Genomic DNA, 17053 nt, shown 5'->3' with positions numbered 1-17053 from the left:
TGTACATTTGTATACGTGTGAGTAAATGCTATCAATTCATAGTAATAAATAACACAATATTAAAAAAGCTAAAATGCAAACCCTGGTCCAAAAACATAAATGTACAATGTACTCACAGTTTGATTTTAATACAATTATTGTGGTCCAGTAAACACCTTAAATGCACCAAAACACCCCAAAGTTTATTGTGTCATCTGGTACGTAATAGCAATACGAAGCATTGTGGGATTGTTTTAACTTGTCCTGCTCTATGTTCTCTGTTTTCTTTACCTCACTCTTCTCCACATCTTTGTGGATGTTATTTCTGGAATTACGGGTGCATTCACAAAGTCACCATTTATAGACTATGCAGGAGCCAGTGGTGCAGATGAAGACACATCGGAAATTAAGTCTTCACTCAGCACAGGAGACAAAGATTGGAGACCTGAGATAGACATTGAAAGATTAGATCACAAGCACAAATATCCATCCACATCCAAGTGACTAAATAAAAAAGACTTCACTCCATTGATTATGCCTACCAAATATGAACAGGTCAGTGACAGGAAGAATGTTGATAACACTAGGTGAACACCTTCAGACTTCTTCTTCGGCTGCACACGTTAGGGGTCGCCACAGCGGATCATCCGTCTCCATACCTCCCCTGTCCTCTACATCTGCCTCTTTTAAACCAACCATCTGCATGTCTTCTCTCACCACATCCATAAACCTCCTCCCTGGCCTTCCTCTTTTCCTCCTTCCTGGAGGCTCCATCTTCAGCATTCTCCTACCGATATACGCCATGTCCCTCCTCTGCACTTGTCCAAACCATCTCAATCTCGCCTCCCTCACCTTGACTCCAAAACATCCTACATCCCTCTAATAAACAAATTTCGAATTCTGTCCATCCTTGTCACTTACAATTAAAACCTCAGCATCTTCAACTCAGCAGACCAGTGGTATGTTTCCTAAAATCATTAACCCAGTAAAGAAAAAGGTCTCATGACACGACATGAGAAAAAAATCCTGAAAGGAACAGATGTTCTTCTGGATGTAACTGGATAGTGAGATTTTAAATCAAGTTAATATGATTTTGAAATAAAGAAGCTTTTAGTTCTATTATCAAATTATAATGCTCACAAAAATATATATTTTACATGTGCAATAACTTTTATAACTATTATTGTATGCCTGTCAACTTTTCCCTGCCATCTGTTTTTCACAGCTGCTTTGAATTTTATCTCATTTTTTACTGTAAGCACCTGCAACCATGCAATTTCTGAGGGAACCAATAAAGTATTCTGATTCTGATTATTATTTTGAGTGTACTGTAAATTTGAATAAAACTTGCTCACTTAAAACAATTAAGAATGAAAATAATAATTAACCAGGGAACTAATACTTAAACATATTTAGTGTAAGTAGTTTATATGCTTATTTGTGCCAATCTGCAGAAAAGCCTTGTCAGTCAGGTTACCAATCCAAGTGCTGGAAGTGTGCAAGTGTGGGTGGAGAATAAACAGCGCTCCCTCTCTCTTTCCTACTCTCAAGCTCCACCAGCCTCCCTCTCTACCTTCTTCTCTCCTACCCTCCCTCTCTCTACTTTCCTCTCTCCCTCCCCTCCTTCGATGTCGCCCGCCCACGCTACCTAACCTTGAGTCTTACAGAATAGCTGTTAGAAGAGGCTGTATAACAGCTGTGATCCTCTACGCCCACTCATTTCATTCTTCGCTCTTTTATTTTTTTTTTTTCCAGTCTCTTTTCATTCCCTGGCCTCTCCACACGCCTGCAGTGCTTTATCTTCATACGTGGGACTGAGAGCTTGTGCGGCTCAGATGGGAGGTGTAACTGCTGTGTGCTACATGAACGCGCGTAGCCGTGCACGGAGGTGGGTAGTGTCGAGAAAGGAATGCTGAACGGAGGCCGTGAGGGCCTGTTCGAGCAGGGCAGGCGCTTTCAACAGGAGGGAGACTCCAGGGCAGCTCTGCAGTGTTTCCTTAGCTGCCTGCTGGGTCTCACCCATGTGCAGAGCTTTCACTCGCTGCCAAACTGCCTGCATCAGGTGAGATTCAGTCTGCAGGACAGTGGTCCACACCAGAATTCATCAGGATTTACAGACTGCATTCATCACTCTCTGTACATTAGGAGGGGAAAATGCTGCAGAAAAAAATGATAATATCTTGCTTTGCTATTGTAATATAAATTTGCTCTCAAAATGGTATAGTTATGTAAATGTTATGCAGACCTCAAAGACGTCATATTTGACCTAGATTCATCTCTGCATGTATGGCATGATTGCTCAGTCTGCATGCACAGGGACAGGCATGAGAATGTGCTCAGCATTTAGACACATTCAGTGAACAGAGGTTCATAAACAGTCAAGACCCACATAGTCTTGGCTGCTATGCGGCTTCTTTTGATTTATTAGAAACATAAATCAAGCAAAATTTTACAATTCAGTGCCGTAGCACTGTTAACTGAAGAATGAAAACATTTACTCCTAATAAGACCTACCACATACTGTATGTGTGTGCACACAGATGCTGGCATTTCAGAACAAATTATACAGTATAGAAATAAAATTATACTTATGTAAAAGATTATATGAACTAAATTTTGTGAAATGAAATGGAAGGAGTTGCTACTTTTGAATATACTAAATTATATATAAGCAAGTATATAGAGTAGAATTACTATATATAAATTCTTACTTTAAAAAGTACTAAAATACTAATTTGGCTTCTTCTTGAGTATGTTGGTTACTGGAATCAATGCTAGTGTAAACCAGCATTAGTATAGAAAGCAGGCTAACATAGTTTGATATAGCTAGTAAACATCAGCAAAACATACTTGTATAGTTTTTTTTTTATTATTATTATTAAATAGAGTCTTAAGACCTTCTTGAGACACAAAAAATATTTTTTCCCTGTTTTCCCGTTTCCCTCATTTTACACAAAACTTTGTTAACTCTGCCCCTGACCCTACCTCAGTAAAATGTTTCAATATGGCGCTCAATTTCATTTCTACACAGCAGGCCTGTGGCTTCTCCATCATTAGAAGGTCATTGTGGATAATAAATTGGCAACCTGATTAAATGCCAAACTGCGTAGCTGAACGTATTTGATTAATCTATGGCATACAGTTATTAGATGGAAAAACAACAAGGAGAATTTTGAATCTTATTATGTTTTTTTTTTTTATGTAATTAAGTAAAAGTACAGTATAAGTATTCACTTTCACTAACATTTAGGTGAGTTATAAGTCTGCTAAAATAAAATTATCATTGTATAAGTACTAAAATTATTCAAATATTTTCCACCTCTGCTTCTGGTCCATATTATCAAATATCATTCAATAGTACTTTTTATTTAATTCACCGTAACTGAATATGCCTTCACATTAAAGTGGCCTTGTCTAATCTAGCTTTTGAAGTGACTGTCTGATGACATATTCACCGCTAATACCTCTATTCTCTGATAACATTTTAATCAACATAGTCTGTTTTCAAGTGTACAAGTGTCCCAGGAAATGGCCAGAACATCAACAGTAACACAAGCATAAAGGAATGTATGGCATGACACAGAGTCTGTTCACATATAAACAAGTTCTTAAACTCCTCTCACTTCTGGTTGCAGTGTTGAATACTAGTGTAGAAAGTGACATTTTTAAAGTCTGGATTTACTTTTTTTTTTTTTTTTGGAAGTGTAACATTGTTCAAATCATTTTGTCATCCACAAACATGTCATAATGTTAGGATTAATAGATGAGGTCATGCAAAATTGTGTGTTTTTGTTTTCTTTGCTAGATTGCTGAACTCTTCATCGATGAGAGAAATTGTATCCTTTCCCTTGGAAAGCCAAGAAATGTTGCACATGTAGAACATTCCTCTAAGTATCTTCTCATCCACTATGAGGACATAAAGGCTAAGAGCATTTTTGCCTTCACACACAACACCATTGTGCAAACACTGTTTCTATTGCAAAGTATTCTTGACTGTGGATTTGTCACGCAGAAGTTTGACGCAATTTACAGTCAGTAAATAATTTAAAGTTTTCTATAAAGAAATAAAACACTCCCTGTGCTCTAGAGTGTACACATCCTGCTTGTAGCTAGCACATTTACAGATTTTGCTTTGGTTAGTGTTGTGTTTTTTTCTCTAATTTATTTAAAATGCACACACATGAGACATGTAATGACTGTATATATGGCCTTTACATGTACAAAAACCCATACAAGATTACAACAGACGAAGGGGAAGATTTTATTTTCCATGTTATTACCCTGCAAACAAACATATTAGCAAACTTTTGCTTTGCTTCCCATTCTTTCTTTTGAGCATTTCCAGAGCAGTCCTTGTTGGTTTCCTATTTGTTATTTCTTAAAAATTGTTAGTTCATCCCCATCTATTAAATCTGAATCTAATTAAAATCTGATTTGACCTAGTTAAACACTATTGTTTTGGTAGGTAGTGTGTGAGTGATTTTAGATAAGTCTTTAATATACTGTTCAAAATTGACACTGACTTTACTTTTTTTAGTGTTAAGAAGTTGTCTTTTATCTTTGTTTGTAGGTTTTATTCAAATTGGCTGCATATTAATATGATTTTCATATACTCCTTGCCTTGGGCCAAATATCTCTATCAAAGATAAGATCGTTCAAAGTACATTATTTATAGCACTTTAATGAGCATTCACATTGGGTAACAATTAATTGATTATAATATGAGGGACTCGAGGGAATATATAGGATGCCATAATCCAGAAAAAAAGATTTTGCAGGAACGGCATAAATGATCTCTAATGATGATTCACATATTAGATTAAGCACAGAGCAATCAAACTCCTAATTTTAAGACAGCTGGTATCTGCCAAAATGCCATGGCATCATTGCTGAATGTTGTTTATATCTGAGTGTTTGTATGTGAGTCAGATGTCTGAATTATGAGTTGTGTTCTCTGGCATGAAATGCTGTAATCATCCTGCTGCTACATTTTTCCAGTCTGATACACTGTTAATCTACCTGGAAGAATTATTACTTGGCACTGAAAACCAAACACTATGAATAGGCACAGGTTTGAAATTTTACACATTACAATGTCTGTTATCAATTGATTATATATTTTTATTTGTGCAAATATTATTTGGGTTATGCTGTAAAATACATCAGACAATATCAGACAAAAATAGACATGTTTCTAGAATAGAAACCTACAGTAAATTAGGCCATTCATATCTATTTTAAGTATATTTTCCTTGTCAAGCACAAACACTATCATCTTACAAAGAGATTGCTTTTCCTTGCGCATGCCTATATCTATGTAAATACACTTACAAATACATGTCTATTAATAGTTCCAGCACATGCTTTGTGACTTTCTATGGAAAGAGAGTGAGTGGTACAAAAAACACTGCCCAATCACAACTCACAGTGAGCTGCAGAAAAGCTTAAAATTGAAGCATAGCTCCATTGCTTCATCTGGGAAGGAATTGTATTGCATTGAAACAATACAGAGTCAAGCATTGGATTTCTTTTGTTGTTTTACATTGATTCTAAGTGCTTGGCTGTGTGTTCTAACAGCCCAGCAATCTTCATGACAAGCAAATCTGCTCCTTCACTTATATAAAACAGATGAGAAGGCACTGCAGTTCATTCAGGCAGAGAAGATGTTCTATGAGGTGGCATTGATTGAACTCACCGCTCTACAAGGAAGCACAGGCAAGTCTGTTTTATGATTTATCCAGCTCCTGCTAACTTCTGTTTTATAGTTCACTCTGGAGCGCTACAGTCATGTATTATTATGTTTTCAGCTAACTTAAAAAGTAATATTAAAACCTTAGGGCACATCAATATAAGACTTAAAGAGCCTCATATAAAAAAGGAACCATGGCGAAGTTTGCCAGGGTTGTTATGAGCTTGTATTTGCTAGAATGGCAGTGCTATAAGCGACAAAATTAAGAACTGATTGATGTTATTGCTAAACTGTTCTGCTCACTAGACTTAAAACAATAAAGGTTTTAGCTCCCTGTAGAGTGCAAAAGTACATTCAGCCCAAAGCCAGCCTTATTTACAGAGCAAGAGGAGCCATTTGTCTTGTCTCCTGATGCATATCTGCATAGTGTTATCCTGGTTGTCTGATGCTGCTGAAGCAGCAGACAGCTGGCGTATGGGATCAGAATGGAAGCGCATCACGTCAAACAGATAAATGTCTACATTATCCACAATTTCAATAAAAGGGCCAGTAGAGTCTGGGAAATTGTGAAGTCTGACTCAGCACCTGCAGACTGCACTGCTATGACCAACTCCCTGTAGAAAGGACTGCTGTTTTGTTCAATAAGACTCCAGTGAGTACTGTCAGGTTTAAGTCCTGCATCTTCTTGAGTTTCATATTTATAGAAATCTGCTATTTTTAGCTTTCTTTTTGACAATCTACCCCAGTTGGAAGGTTTTACCATTATGTTTATTTTATACTTGCTCCTTTCAACACATTTACATATAAGTTGTGAAATCTGTCTGCATTATGAACTACTGAGGAACATAACAATATAATTTTTTGTTATATTCTGCAGGTATTATACATATAAAACTATAGTTTAGTTTATTTGAAGATACTTAGTATTAAATGTTTTCTTTATACTTTTTTAAATCGTATTTATTCAATCATATTTTATTTGTCTTTTCTTACTTTTCCTCATGATTCCTCATGTTTGTGTTTGCTAAGTGTGTGACTGTGTGTGTGCTTAAGAACATTTGAATATCTGGGTGTGGCAAAATCAGGTGTCCTGTCCTGTCCTGTCCTGTCCTTCCTTTCTCTCTCTCTCTCTCTCTCTCTCTCTCTCTCTCTCTCTCTCTCTCTCTCGTAATTCAGTTCGCCTTGTGCTTGTGAAGAGGAACTTTGGATCGCTGTAGAGTTTCGACTCTTGTGGCATAAATGTGGCATAAAGGAGTTTTCTAATTCAGGCATATGTTTGTGTAGCAGGCTCTCAGGAGGAAGGTACACTGGGTTCTCCAGGATGGCTCTCCCAAGAGGAGTTATCAGAACAAGCCTCACAGGGCCAGGATCTTGAGAGGCTAGCCCAGCTCTGCATCATGAGTAAAAGGTATGTTTTTTCTTACCATGGTATATGTGTCTTCTGCAAAATGTTCAATATGTTATAGCATTTTGATATAGATTATATTATTTTGATATTATTTGAAGCATTTTGATATTACTGAAGCAATGAGTTGCATGTATTTTGATGGAACTCAGAGAGATCTATCATTTTCATGTTTAAATGCATATCTATTAACAGGGAGAATGCCTCCCTGGTAGTAATGGAATACTGATGTCTGGTTTGGAAAGTTCAGAAGGATATAAGGAGATTGATTTGTAATTAGGATGTTTTGTTGAATTCAGTCTTATGTGTTTATCATTATGCGCACAACGTATATGTGAAACAAAAACATTTTTATGAATGCGTTTACTTTACTGGAACAGTCTAATCTATTTAGCCAAAAATTTAACACTTGCATTAAACATATGTAACACTAAATATTCAGCTTTTACAGTTATAAATGTTCAAATATTTGTCTATAGGCTTCTCACCTTTTATAAATTCACTGCACTCATTTCAAGCATATTATTATTTGAGAATAACCACTTGCCCAAAATTATCACACTTTATTACACAAAGTTTTACAAAGTATTGAAATGAATCTTTGATTGTATATAATGATAAAAAATGGTGTTAAACGCTGACGTGTTTACCTGGGGATACTTATATTGCATTATTATTTCTATATTACTGTATTATTGGTGTGTTGTGTATATACTGCATACTATTATTGTAAGCGCATCTAGCCAAATTAGATAATTTACTGTTTGACAGGTGTGTCGTTAAGTGACACACGATCTTGCATATTTTTTGTAGATGTAAACAGTAGTATTTGATCACTGTTGCTTTTCTTAATAGGAAGCATTTGCCAAATAAATATTATATTTTATATAAAAGTAAAATGCTAAAGACAGGTAAAATAAATAAATAGACAGAAACACAAATGCAGCGACTGATGAGAAGGCAGGAAAGTGATGAGTGTTATGTGACTTCCAAGGCTTCAGGTGTTACTAGGGCACCTCGCATAGGTGTTCTGTTTCCTCAGAGGGATTAACATGACCAGGGAGACATTATTTTGCTCACCACATGATTTACACATGGATACAGAGATCCTTGCACTGTTTGTAGACTATAACCTTATTGTACCATTTAAACATAATTTTGCTGAGATTGCTTACTGATGCTGAAATAAGTAAACAGACATTAAACCTAATTTCTTTTTTTACATTTTGAGATTATCATTGTCCTTGTAAGATTATGTTTCCACGGACACCAGGATGGACGTTGGTATTTGCATTTTAATCTTTTAATCGCAGCCAGGATACTGTGGGTCAGGTAACAGAGGAAAGCACAAAAGGGCAGTGATTCAGGTTGTACGTGCTCACTGAAGCACCATGTACAATTATTCTCAGTGCAAGCACTTGAGCTCAGCAGAATTTGCTTATAAAAAATGAAGGATGGGGTTTCTTTAAAGTCATGAACCACATGGTGTGGCCATTAAAAATTCACAAAAAAGTTCTTACTATTTTTATTACTGCAGCTGTATGTTGATTCCAGCAACTCTGTCGGCCAGTTCTAAAGAGAGAGAGACATTAGTGCTGACCAATCATCCACCTGCAGTTAAATGTCAATTTGCATATGAATTTCAATAGCTGAGTCAGAAAGAGATGAGGCTGTCTGCAATTGTCAGCACTTGGCTCAGGGGTAGCTTGTTCCAAACATTATGAATAAACACAGGCTTCTTGAATCTTTCAGTGCAATGATAGCAAGCAGTTCTGCCCTTGCTGAAAGCAGTGTCTTCTTAGACCTGTGCAGTGAAACTGCCCATCATATGTCCTATGTGAACGGACCAATCCCCAAGCAAACTGACACTGATCCATTAGTAAGTGCCTTGCACAGAAAGAGCATGATAATCATAAACAGATTTAAAGGCAGATTTAAAGTGATTTTCTGGGCCATAATCCTGTATTTTAAAGTAGGATATACAGTTCTTCATGTACAGTATAAGGCAGCAATGTGTGCATACCATGTGCACATGAAGGTCACAAGTATTATTGTGTAGGGGTTATGCATTATGTTAACAATTTGCTTCTGCTAAGAAAGAAATGTGTCCTTAATGAAAATAAAGCTGAAGTGACATAATTTATGATATAAAATGCCTGAGGCAGTGTCAAGTATGTCAAATATGTCACTCTAAGGTCACAAAGACAGAACACCTTCAGGTTTGCTAGCAAAGGTCACACATACCATTGCTTCTCCATTTACATTTTGTTATTTAGTGATGCTAATGTCCAAAGCAATTTGCAAAACTTGCAAACACTAAAGGCACAGCAATAGAAGAATCCAACTAATCTGCCAGATCTTTATTTGAAACCTCGTCAGGAATAACATTCTATGTGTGGTTGCATTTTATGTGCTCGATGCCCTCAAATAGAACCACTCATTGTACCTGACACTGCATAGTTTTGTTGTACTTTGAAAGAATGTATTTGTGTTTAAAACTGCCAGATCAGAGAGCCGAGTTTCCATCATGGATTAAATGTAGGCTTTACAAATGAAATGCTTCAATGATATTTTTAGTCACAGGCTATTTTTGTCTGTTGACTGACAGTCCATGACTCTCTTTCAGTGCTACAGGTGGCCATAAATATACATTACATCAATAAGTATCAATAAATAGTATGTTGCAATATAATATCCTTTAAATCTCTCTTGCATAATAAACTCATTGTTCAGCAGTGACATGGCCTGAGGCAATGTTGAATTCTGTTGAATGTTTATCAAATGCTATACATATGAAAGCAAAAGCAATGCCACAAATGAATCTCATGTCACACTTAATAAAATATCTGGCATGCCAACATAGTAATTTGAGGGGTGGGATGTGAGTTTATACATGCCTGAATATTTGAAACTCTAATTTTATTAGTCCTTTTACACAAATGGATCATATCAAAAAGCAATCATTTCTCTAAGCAACCATTATAACCAAGTATAAAATACAATAAAAGTGTAAATACTTAAATATATAAATAAAGTATAGACCAAGCTTGTAACTTTAGCCAACTAATATTAGCATGCAAGAGTAAAATCAGGGCTTGGAAAAACCTATCTGTACTCAAACACACTACAGGCAGACAAAGATTTGATAACTTTACTTTAACTTGTAATTTTAATATGCAGAAAATATATATAAAAAAAGAGGCATATTCCTCTAAGATCACAGTCAAAAAGTGGACAAAAGAGTACTTATTGTATTGTTCGGCACAGACCTATAAACACAGAAGAACAATTCACTGCAGTCAATGCAGTGACTTGTTAGCACTAAGGTAACCAAAGCACTTAGTAAAACAGAGTGCACTAAAAGTGTTTTTTCTTTTTTTTTCCTTTGCTAAAACAGCTTACAACTGTTCAGTTTCTTACCAGTTTAGCAAAGAAAGCTAAAACTTCATCATGCCTCAATTCACTTTTCATCCACTCACATTTATTTATTTATTTATATTTTACTCTCACATGCTTACTTTTCTCTCTACCCTGATTATTTGATGGCGTTCGTTCGTTACCATGTATTCTTGCTTGCCTTGTGCATAAACATTTCCTGCCAAATCTGACCTGACATCTCTGACACACTACAGACTGTAAATTATTACTTTTATTATTACATACCTGCCAGGGTGACACAAAGCAGCCTAGGAGCATCAGATCTTTTCCCCCTTTCTGACTGTGTAGTCATGTTTTCATTATAACACTTGTAGCTTTAGGTAAAGTAGACATATCCCTAGAGAATACTAGTATACACCAAACTGCCAGTGTATGTATTTTCTCATTGTTTAATGACAATGAAGAGATCATTATCAGTGAGTTTGTCTCAGACAATCACATTCTGAGCTTAAGACAATGATAACTTAGTAGTCTTTTTAGTGTGTGTATGCAAAGCAATGTTTAATGTACCCTAAAATGCTCTGGGAATATTTATAAATGTTCATATTCGGCGTATTTATTTTTTCTAGACCCCATCTTGCTTTAGAGTACAGCGGCAAGGTATGTATGTCATAGTACCATCACAAAATATTGTTAAATAAACCATGAGTTTATAGAACTATTATAGGTTTACGTGTATTTTTCCTAATTGTTTTAGGCCACAAAAATACATCAACGAGCATTTGGTAATGATCACCCAATCACAGCCAGGAGCCTGGAGCTACTGGGCACAGTCTATGCTGAGATTGGCAAGACTGAATACTCAGGTACAATAAGCTGGTGGAAGAAGTTAATGAACAACCACACTAATGTAACTGTGCAGTTAGAAACTAAGTTCCATAACACTAGTTTGTGTGTGTGTGTGTCTGTGTCTGTGTGTGTGTGTGTGTGTGTGTGTGTGTGTGTGTGTGTGTGTGTGTGTGTGTGTGTGTGTATATATATATATATATATAGATAGATAGATAGATAGATAGATAGATAGATAGAGAGAGAGAGAGAGAGAGAGAGAGAGAGAGAGAGAGAGAGAGAAAGAGTAGACTTTTTCCTAATTATTGCTATCAGTTTTATTAATATATTAAAGAAAATTCTCTACATTAACACTATAGGAACTGGTTTTCCTTTCTTTCTCTGTATAGTTGTAATATAGGTCAGATTTCCTCTACAGCTTTGTGAAGATTTCAGGAGAGAGATGCGATACCTTTTTATTTTTTGTTATGCCGGGAGGCATGCCAGATGCTGTTTCACATGGTTTTAAAAATATATACCATATGTTCATCTAAGCAACTGAGCCAAGCTGTTTTAAGAGACTGAATGACTCAGCATCTTAGTACAGGTGCAAAATATTGCTTGCTGAAAAGATGAGTGTTTATTAAACACATGCTCTGCTTCTTACACCAGAATATCATCACAAATTTCCTTAGGAAATACAGAAATAGCCATAGCAAGGCACATTTGCTTGGATTTAAGTGAAGCTATATAGAACATTAATGCATTTATTATTGTCTACACTCTACCTGCTATTAGACACTTCAGGCTACAAATAAACTTTAGTTTTCCAAAAGCACCAGTGAAAGTGTCTATTGTTATGCTCAATCTACGACTGTAGGATGATCTTAGTGTTGTAAAATAGCCCTGACTATTGCACATTTTTTAAATTCAGCTGCATGCCAAAGCGCTTTCAAAGGCATTACATAATGCTTTATGAGCTTAAAAATGTGAGATGATTTTATGAGAAATATTTAATGTTATACTTCAACACTACATGCTTATTTCACAGACTCATTGGGTCAGTGTGTGTCAGCTCTGTCAAAAACATTCTCTGCCCCAGGAGCATACAACAATACACTCAACGGTTTCACTCATAACGATAAAGATTCTGAACACTGGCACAGAAAAGATGCATATCCTCCATCAGACACTTCAAAACCAAAGGTACTGATATTTATAAGTTGCACTCAAGAATGGTTATGAATTAGATAATATGCTTATGCAACAAGAAAGAATAATATACATTTTTCTGGCTACAGGTCATTAACAGTAAAATCCCCACCTCCATCCTAAAGAGGACCAACAAGCCATTCTCGACTCATCGGCGGAAAACCGAGAGGCGTGTTCGTTTCACTGAACCAGAGACTACTGTTCATGGTAAGAGAGCTGCAGGTCTCTCTCAAGTGAGACCTGGATCATAAAGATCTACTACTTAAAGAGTATGAGTAAGAGTTGTGTCAGATCTTTGCCTGTGGGACTGAAGTTAATGAATCAACCAGTATCAACAGCACACTAACTTGCCCAAGTGATTTACACACATAATTAATTATACATGCAAATGAGGTGCTGTGTAGTCGGTGCTATTATCCTTATGACAGGAAGATGTTTGTCTAATTTGCTAGCAGTTTTTAATTTTTTGTTTTTGTTTTACCAAGACATTCAATTTAGATGGCAACTTGACTACACTGTAATTGAAAATGAATATTGTTCTTTCAGCTGCTGTTTTCTTTTGGAGTTTTTTCTAAGGTCAAAGAAAAGAAAAATTAGATCTAAAACATTATTTCATTATTTTCATTATTTACAGACATTCCATATTATGACTGTTTAGGAGGTGAGTGTATCGTTTATTGAACAGTCATTTAATTAAAGTAATGTGCATGATGCATGAACTCATCTTGTGTAAACTTCACATATTCTGTTGTCACAAAATATAGTTTTGTTTGATGCTTACTAGTTTAGATGTGAAACCCAAAACAGCATTCAGGAAAAGTAGCATTCACAATTTTTTTAATTGAAGAATTCAGTACATAGCATGCATCTAAAGCATTTGTCTTATTTAATTTTGTAGTCTCTCTTTTTTGAGGCTTGAGTTTTGCTTTTCTCTGTGCATTTTGCACGCACTGTGCACTTTATTTGGAACTCTAATAAAGGTAGAGGCCCTATTACTCTCAAACCTATTTCTTTGTGGCATGGATTCCAAAAGATGTTGAAAACATATTCTTTTGAGATTCTGGTTGACCTAATTGCATCACTCAGTTCCTACAGATTTCACAGGTTGACTTTAAAGCTGCAGTTGTTCAGATCCAGTGAACACTACACACTGAATTATACTTTTGCTGTGTGACATGGCACATTATCATCCTGTAAAAAGGGATGCACATGCTCAGCAATAAATCTCAGATAGACTATTTATTCAAGTCATGATTGACAAGTATTTATGGCTTAAGTTGTGCCAAGAAAACATTCCCCAAACCAGTATACCCCTTCCACCAGCTTGAATTGTTGACACTAGGCATGTTTGGTCCATGAATTCAGGCTGCCAAATTCTGACCCTACCATCTAAGTGAACAAAAATTCATTAGACCACACTTTTTTTTTCAAACTAATACTCAACCTGCCTGTTTGTAACTAAACTCATGCCACATTCAAGTCACTGTGTTTACAGTTTTCCGCTATTTTGCTGATTGATTTGAACATTACACCGTGAATCGTATCTGCATGATTTTATGCATCACACTGCTGCTATGTAATTGGACAATTAGATAATTTCATGAATTGAAAGATGTCAAATCAAGAAAATAATGTTTTAGTGGGTGTATTTCAGGTTTTTTAGGCTACATATGTTGAGTGCAAAAGTTTGTATCTTTATTTCCCCTTGACACAGAGCTGCAGATGGGTATAAACATATTTTATTGTGTTTATGGCAATAAAGCTATTACACATAAACTATTAATATACCTTTTTCAATCATTCCTTTGCTTGTGATAATGTTTTCTAAGTTTTACAGTAGGTATATGCAAACTTTTGCACTCAGCTGCATCTTGTTTGCCATTTAAATAGTTAGGAGTTTTACTGGCAGTTCCTAACCTCTGTGACCTCTGTCGTTTTTAGGATATGACCCATCTCAAAGCCGCCCTCACCTGGCCCTGCTTACATGTCTGTTCCTGCTGCTCTCAGCATTGGGTTTAGCTCTGTACTGCACACACCGCCGACGGCCCCACCGTGCCTGTGAGGAACTACAGGCAGCACTTGCTGTCTATCTGCTGCGGTTCAAGCAAATCCTGTGGGGCTGCTGGATCTGGTTAACTATGCAGTGACCACCACCAGACAGCCTGTGGCATCAGTGTTTCTATGCACTCACATAAGTACAGAAAACCACACAAAGGCACAGAAAGACTTATAGATCAGAATCAGGTTTCATTAAAGACCACTGAAATAATGGGCACTTAAAGTAAGACCCTTTATTTGATGGTTTCCACACTGGGACTGAAAAATGCCTTCAAATACCACTCATGAGAAGCAGTTAACTTTTGCACGCCATCCACAGATGGCATTCTTATGCCCTTTTTGACTTCAATGGCATATCTTCATTTTTACTGAATAGCAGATACATTTCAAATGTGTATATCTGTCTTTCAATGCTTGTGGTTAGACCATATATCTGTTTCTAATGTCTGTTGCAACCTATTTAAAAAATACTCATAGAAATCAACAAAATCTTAATGTAGTAAAATTAGGTTTATAGTAATTATTATTTAAATTAGCATACAAAGTTAGATGTCACACTCAATCACATAGCTGCACCTTCTTACATCTTTCTTTTTTTGTCTATATAGAATGCAAAACTATTATTTATTTCACTACTATCCAAGATACTTTGAATAGTTACACATGTAAATAGAAAATATTATGGATGAAGTAAACCATCTTATTGTGCACATTGTATTTGAATGTACCGTACATAGAATCATGAATAACACTCAGTTCTCAGTATGTCAATATCATATGATAGACTATGATGTAAATTTAAGCACAACATTTGCATCTTTTACAGTTACTTAAAGAAAAAGTGAAACCAGACCGTTTCACAGTGTAGCCAGCCATATATTCTGCCAAGTCAGATTAACTTCATAAATCAAAGGGCAAGGGAATTTTTTGTTTACAAAAATCCTGATGAATAGATTTGAATTATTTTTATGTTTGTCAGTTGATATTTTTTTGAGAGAACCAGCTTGTGTATATATACGATATCTCTATTTATTTGACTATTTTTGTATTTTTTCTGTTTACTTTTTCTATAGTTAATAATTGTAGTTTTTGTTCATTTTTTTATTGATCTCAGCATCAGTGATTTTAAGTATATTATGTTTTACTTTGTTAGAGAAGATTTTAAAACCATTAAATCCAGTGGTATATTTCCAGTTAAACCTAACTGATATGTTAAAAAAAAAGCACTCAGTATAAACTATGATCAAATGTTCAAGCAATAATTAGTTTTTTCTTTTATCGTTATGTATGCCAGTAAAACTGATCGAATGTGCTGTATTTTGAAAGAAATGGAGAAACAATGTAATGGATAATGCAACAATGAGATGAATGAATGAATGAACGAATGAATGAATGAATAGCTGGTTCCTACTTTCCTATTGTTTGACAGATAAATTATCCATGTAACAAAACCTTTCTCAAAAATGATTGTAAAAATACTAAAATGCAGTGATTGTGAAGTATTAGACAAGGTACATGTGAATATTTTCAGTGCATGTGTCTAATATAATCCCTTTTTAAGATTGTGGGTTTTTATAATCTATAACCATTTGGTTCAAGCACACTAATTGGGCCTTATTATCATTCACTCATTATCAGCCCTTTAGCATTTTTGGTCGTAAGAGTCCCTAATAGAGAATAATGCTGGGCATTAGTTGTGTTTTCACTTTTATTTATGTAGCTAATGCTGTACTGTATCACGCTATTTAGTGAAAGGAGTTCTAGGGGCTGTACACATTGTACTTTGAGAAACTGCACAGCATGAGCAGTGGTACTTAGGAGAGAATGTGCAACAAATTCATTACTTACTGTGATATGCAGAAAATTCAAACACTGTGAGATATTTAAGGGAAATGAAAGGCAGTCCAGGTCATGTAAAGAATTTGAAGCGTAATTACACTGAGTGCATTTTTGTACATAAATAATGCATCTAAATCGAAACAATTAGCAGCGCATGATTTTCCATTGCATAGCACAGCTTAATACTGTACAATGTATACTGTTTGAAGAAAAAAAATGAACCAACTGGTTTGTACTTGAATTTCAACTCTTCAAGGCAATATAAAGCAATGTTCACTTAAAAAGGGAATTCAATATACTGTAGATGATTTGATACTTTAAAATCGTCCAGAGCACACGCTCTTGTTAAGTTCCTGCTTTGGTTCAGTTGGTTGTGTTTCCACTCCACTTTTCATTAGTGACACTGTATGAGATTTATATTTAATAGAAGTGCCTTTTTAAGGTTCTCTTTCCTCTCGGTTTGAATCACACTGTAACAGGACATCAATAAAAGATATCGATTAAACAATATTACAAACCAGAGAGCTGATATATTTTACAACTATTCATTAGCTGTATATCTTATTCACCCACTCACTTTCAGTTACCAATTTTATTATTCAAAGCCAAGCCAAGGAATACTGTGTGTGAGGCAGGAATGCTTGAATTGGATGTCATTTGATTGCAGG

General features: G+C 35.6%; 1 protein-coding gene across 3 annotated transcripts; it reads left to right on the top strand.

Annotated features, from left to right (window-relative positions):
- Nucleotides 1-1604: 1604 nt before the first annotated feature.
- Nucleotides 1605-16895, top strand: c8h14orf180 (chromosome 8 C14orf180 homolog). 3 transcript variants are annotated; one of them, XM_046856324.1, is made up of 10 exons: nucleotides 1605-2041; nucleotides 3785-3815; nucleotides 5608-5694; nucleotides 6956-7076; nucleotides 11081-11111; nucleotides 11209-11317; nucleotides 12328-12482; nucleotides 12578-12695; nucleotides 13123-13149; nucleotides 14430-16895. In XM_046856324.1, the coding sequence occupies exons 1-10, from the start codon at nucleotides 1889-1891 to the stop codon at nucleotides 14633-14635; spliced, it is 1038 nt and encodes a 345-aa protein (XP_046712280.1). In that variant the 5' UTR covers nucleotides 1605-1888; the 3' UTR covers nucleotides 14636-16895. The 3 variants fall into 3 exon arrangements, with proteins under 3 accessions (XP_046712280.1, XP_046712279.1, XP_046712281.1); XM_046856323.1 differs by having other exon boundaries at nucleotides 6953-7076; XM_046856325.1 differs by lacking the exon at nucleotides 13123-13149 and having other exon boundaries at nucleotides 1606-2041; nucleotides 6953-7076.
- The last annotated feature ends 158 nt before the right edge of the window (nucleotides 16896-17053 follow it).

Source organism: Silurus meridionalis, chromosome 8, assembly GCF_014805685.1.
Source record: "Silurus meridionalis isolate SWU-2019-XX chromosome 8, ASM1480568v1, whole genome shotgun sequence".
In the NCBI taxonomy this organism is placed as follows: Eukaryota; Metazoa; Chordata; class Actinopteri; order Siluriformes; family Siluridae; genus Silurus; species Silurus meridionalis.
Note: the sequence above shows the minus strand (reverse complement) of the source record. Positions and strands in the feature narration are given on the sequence as shown.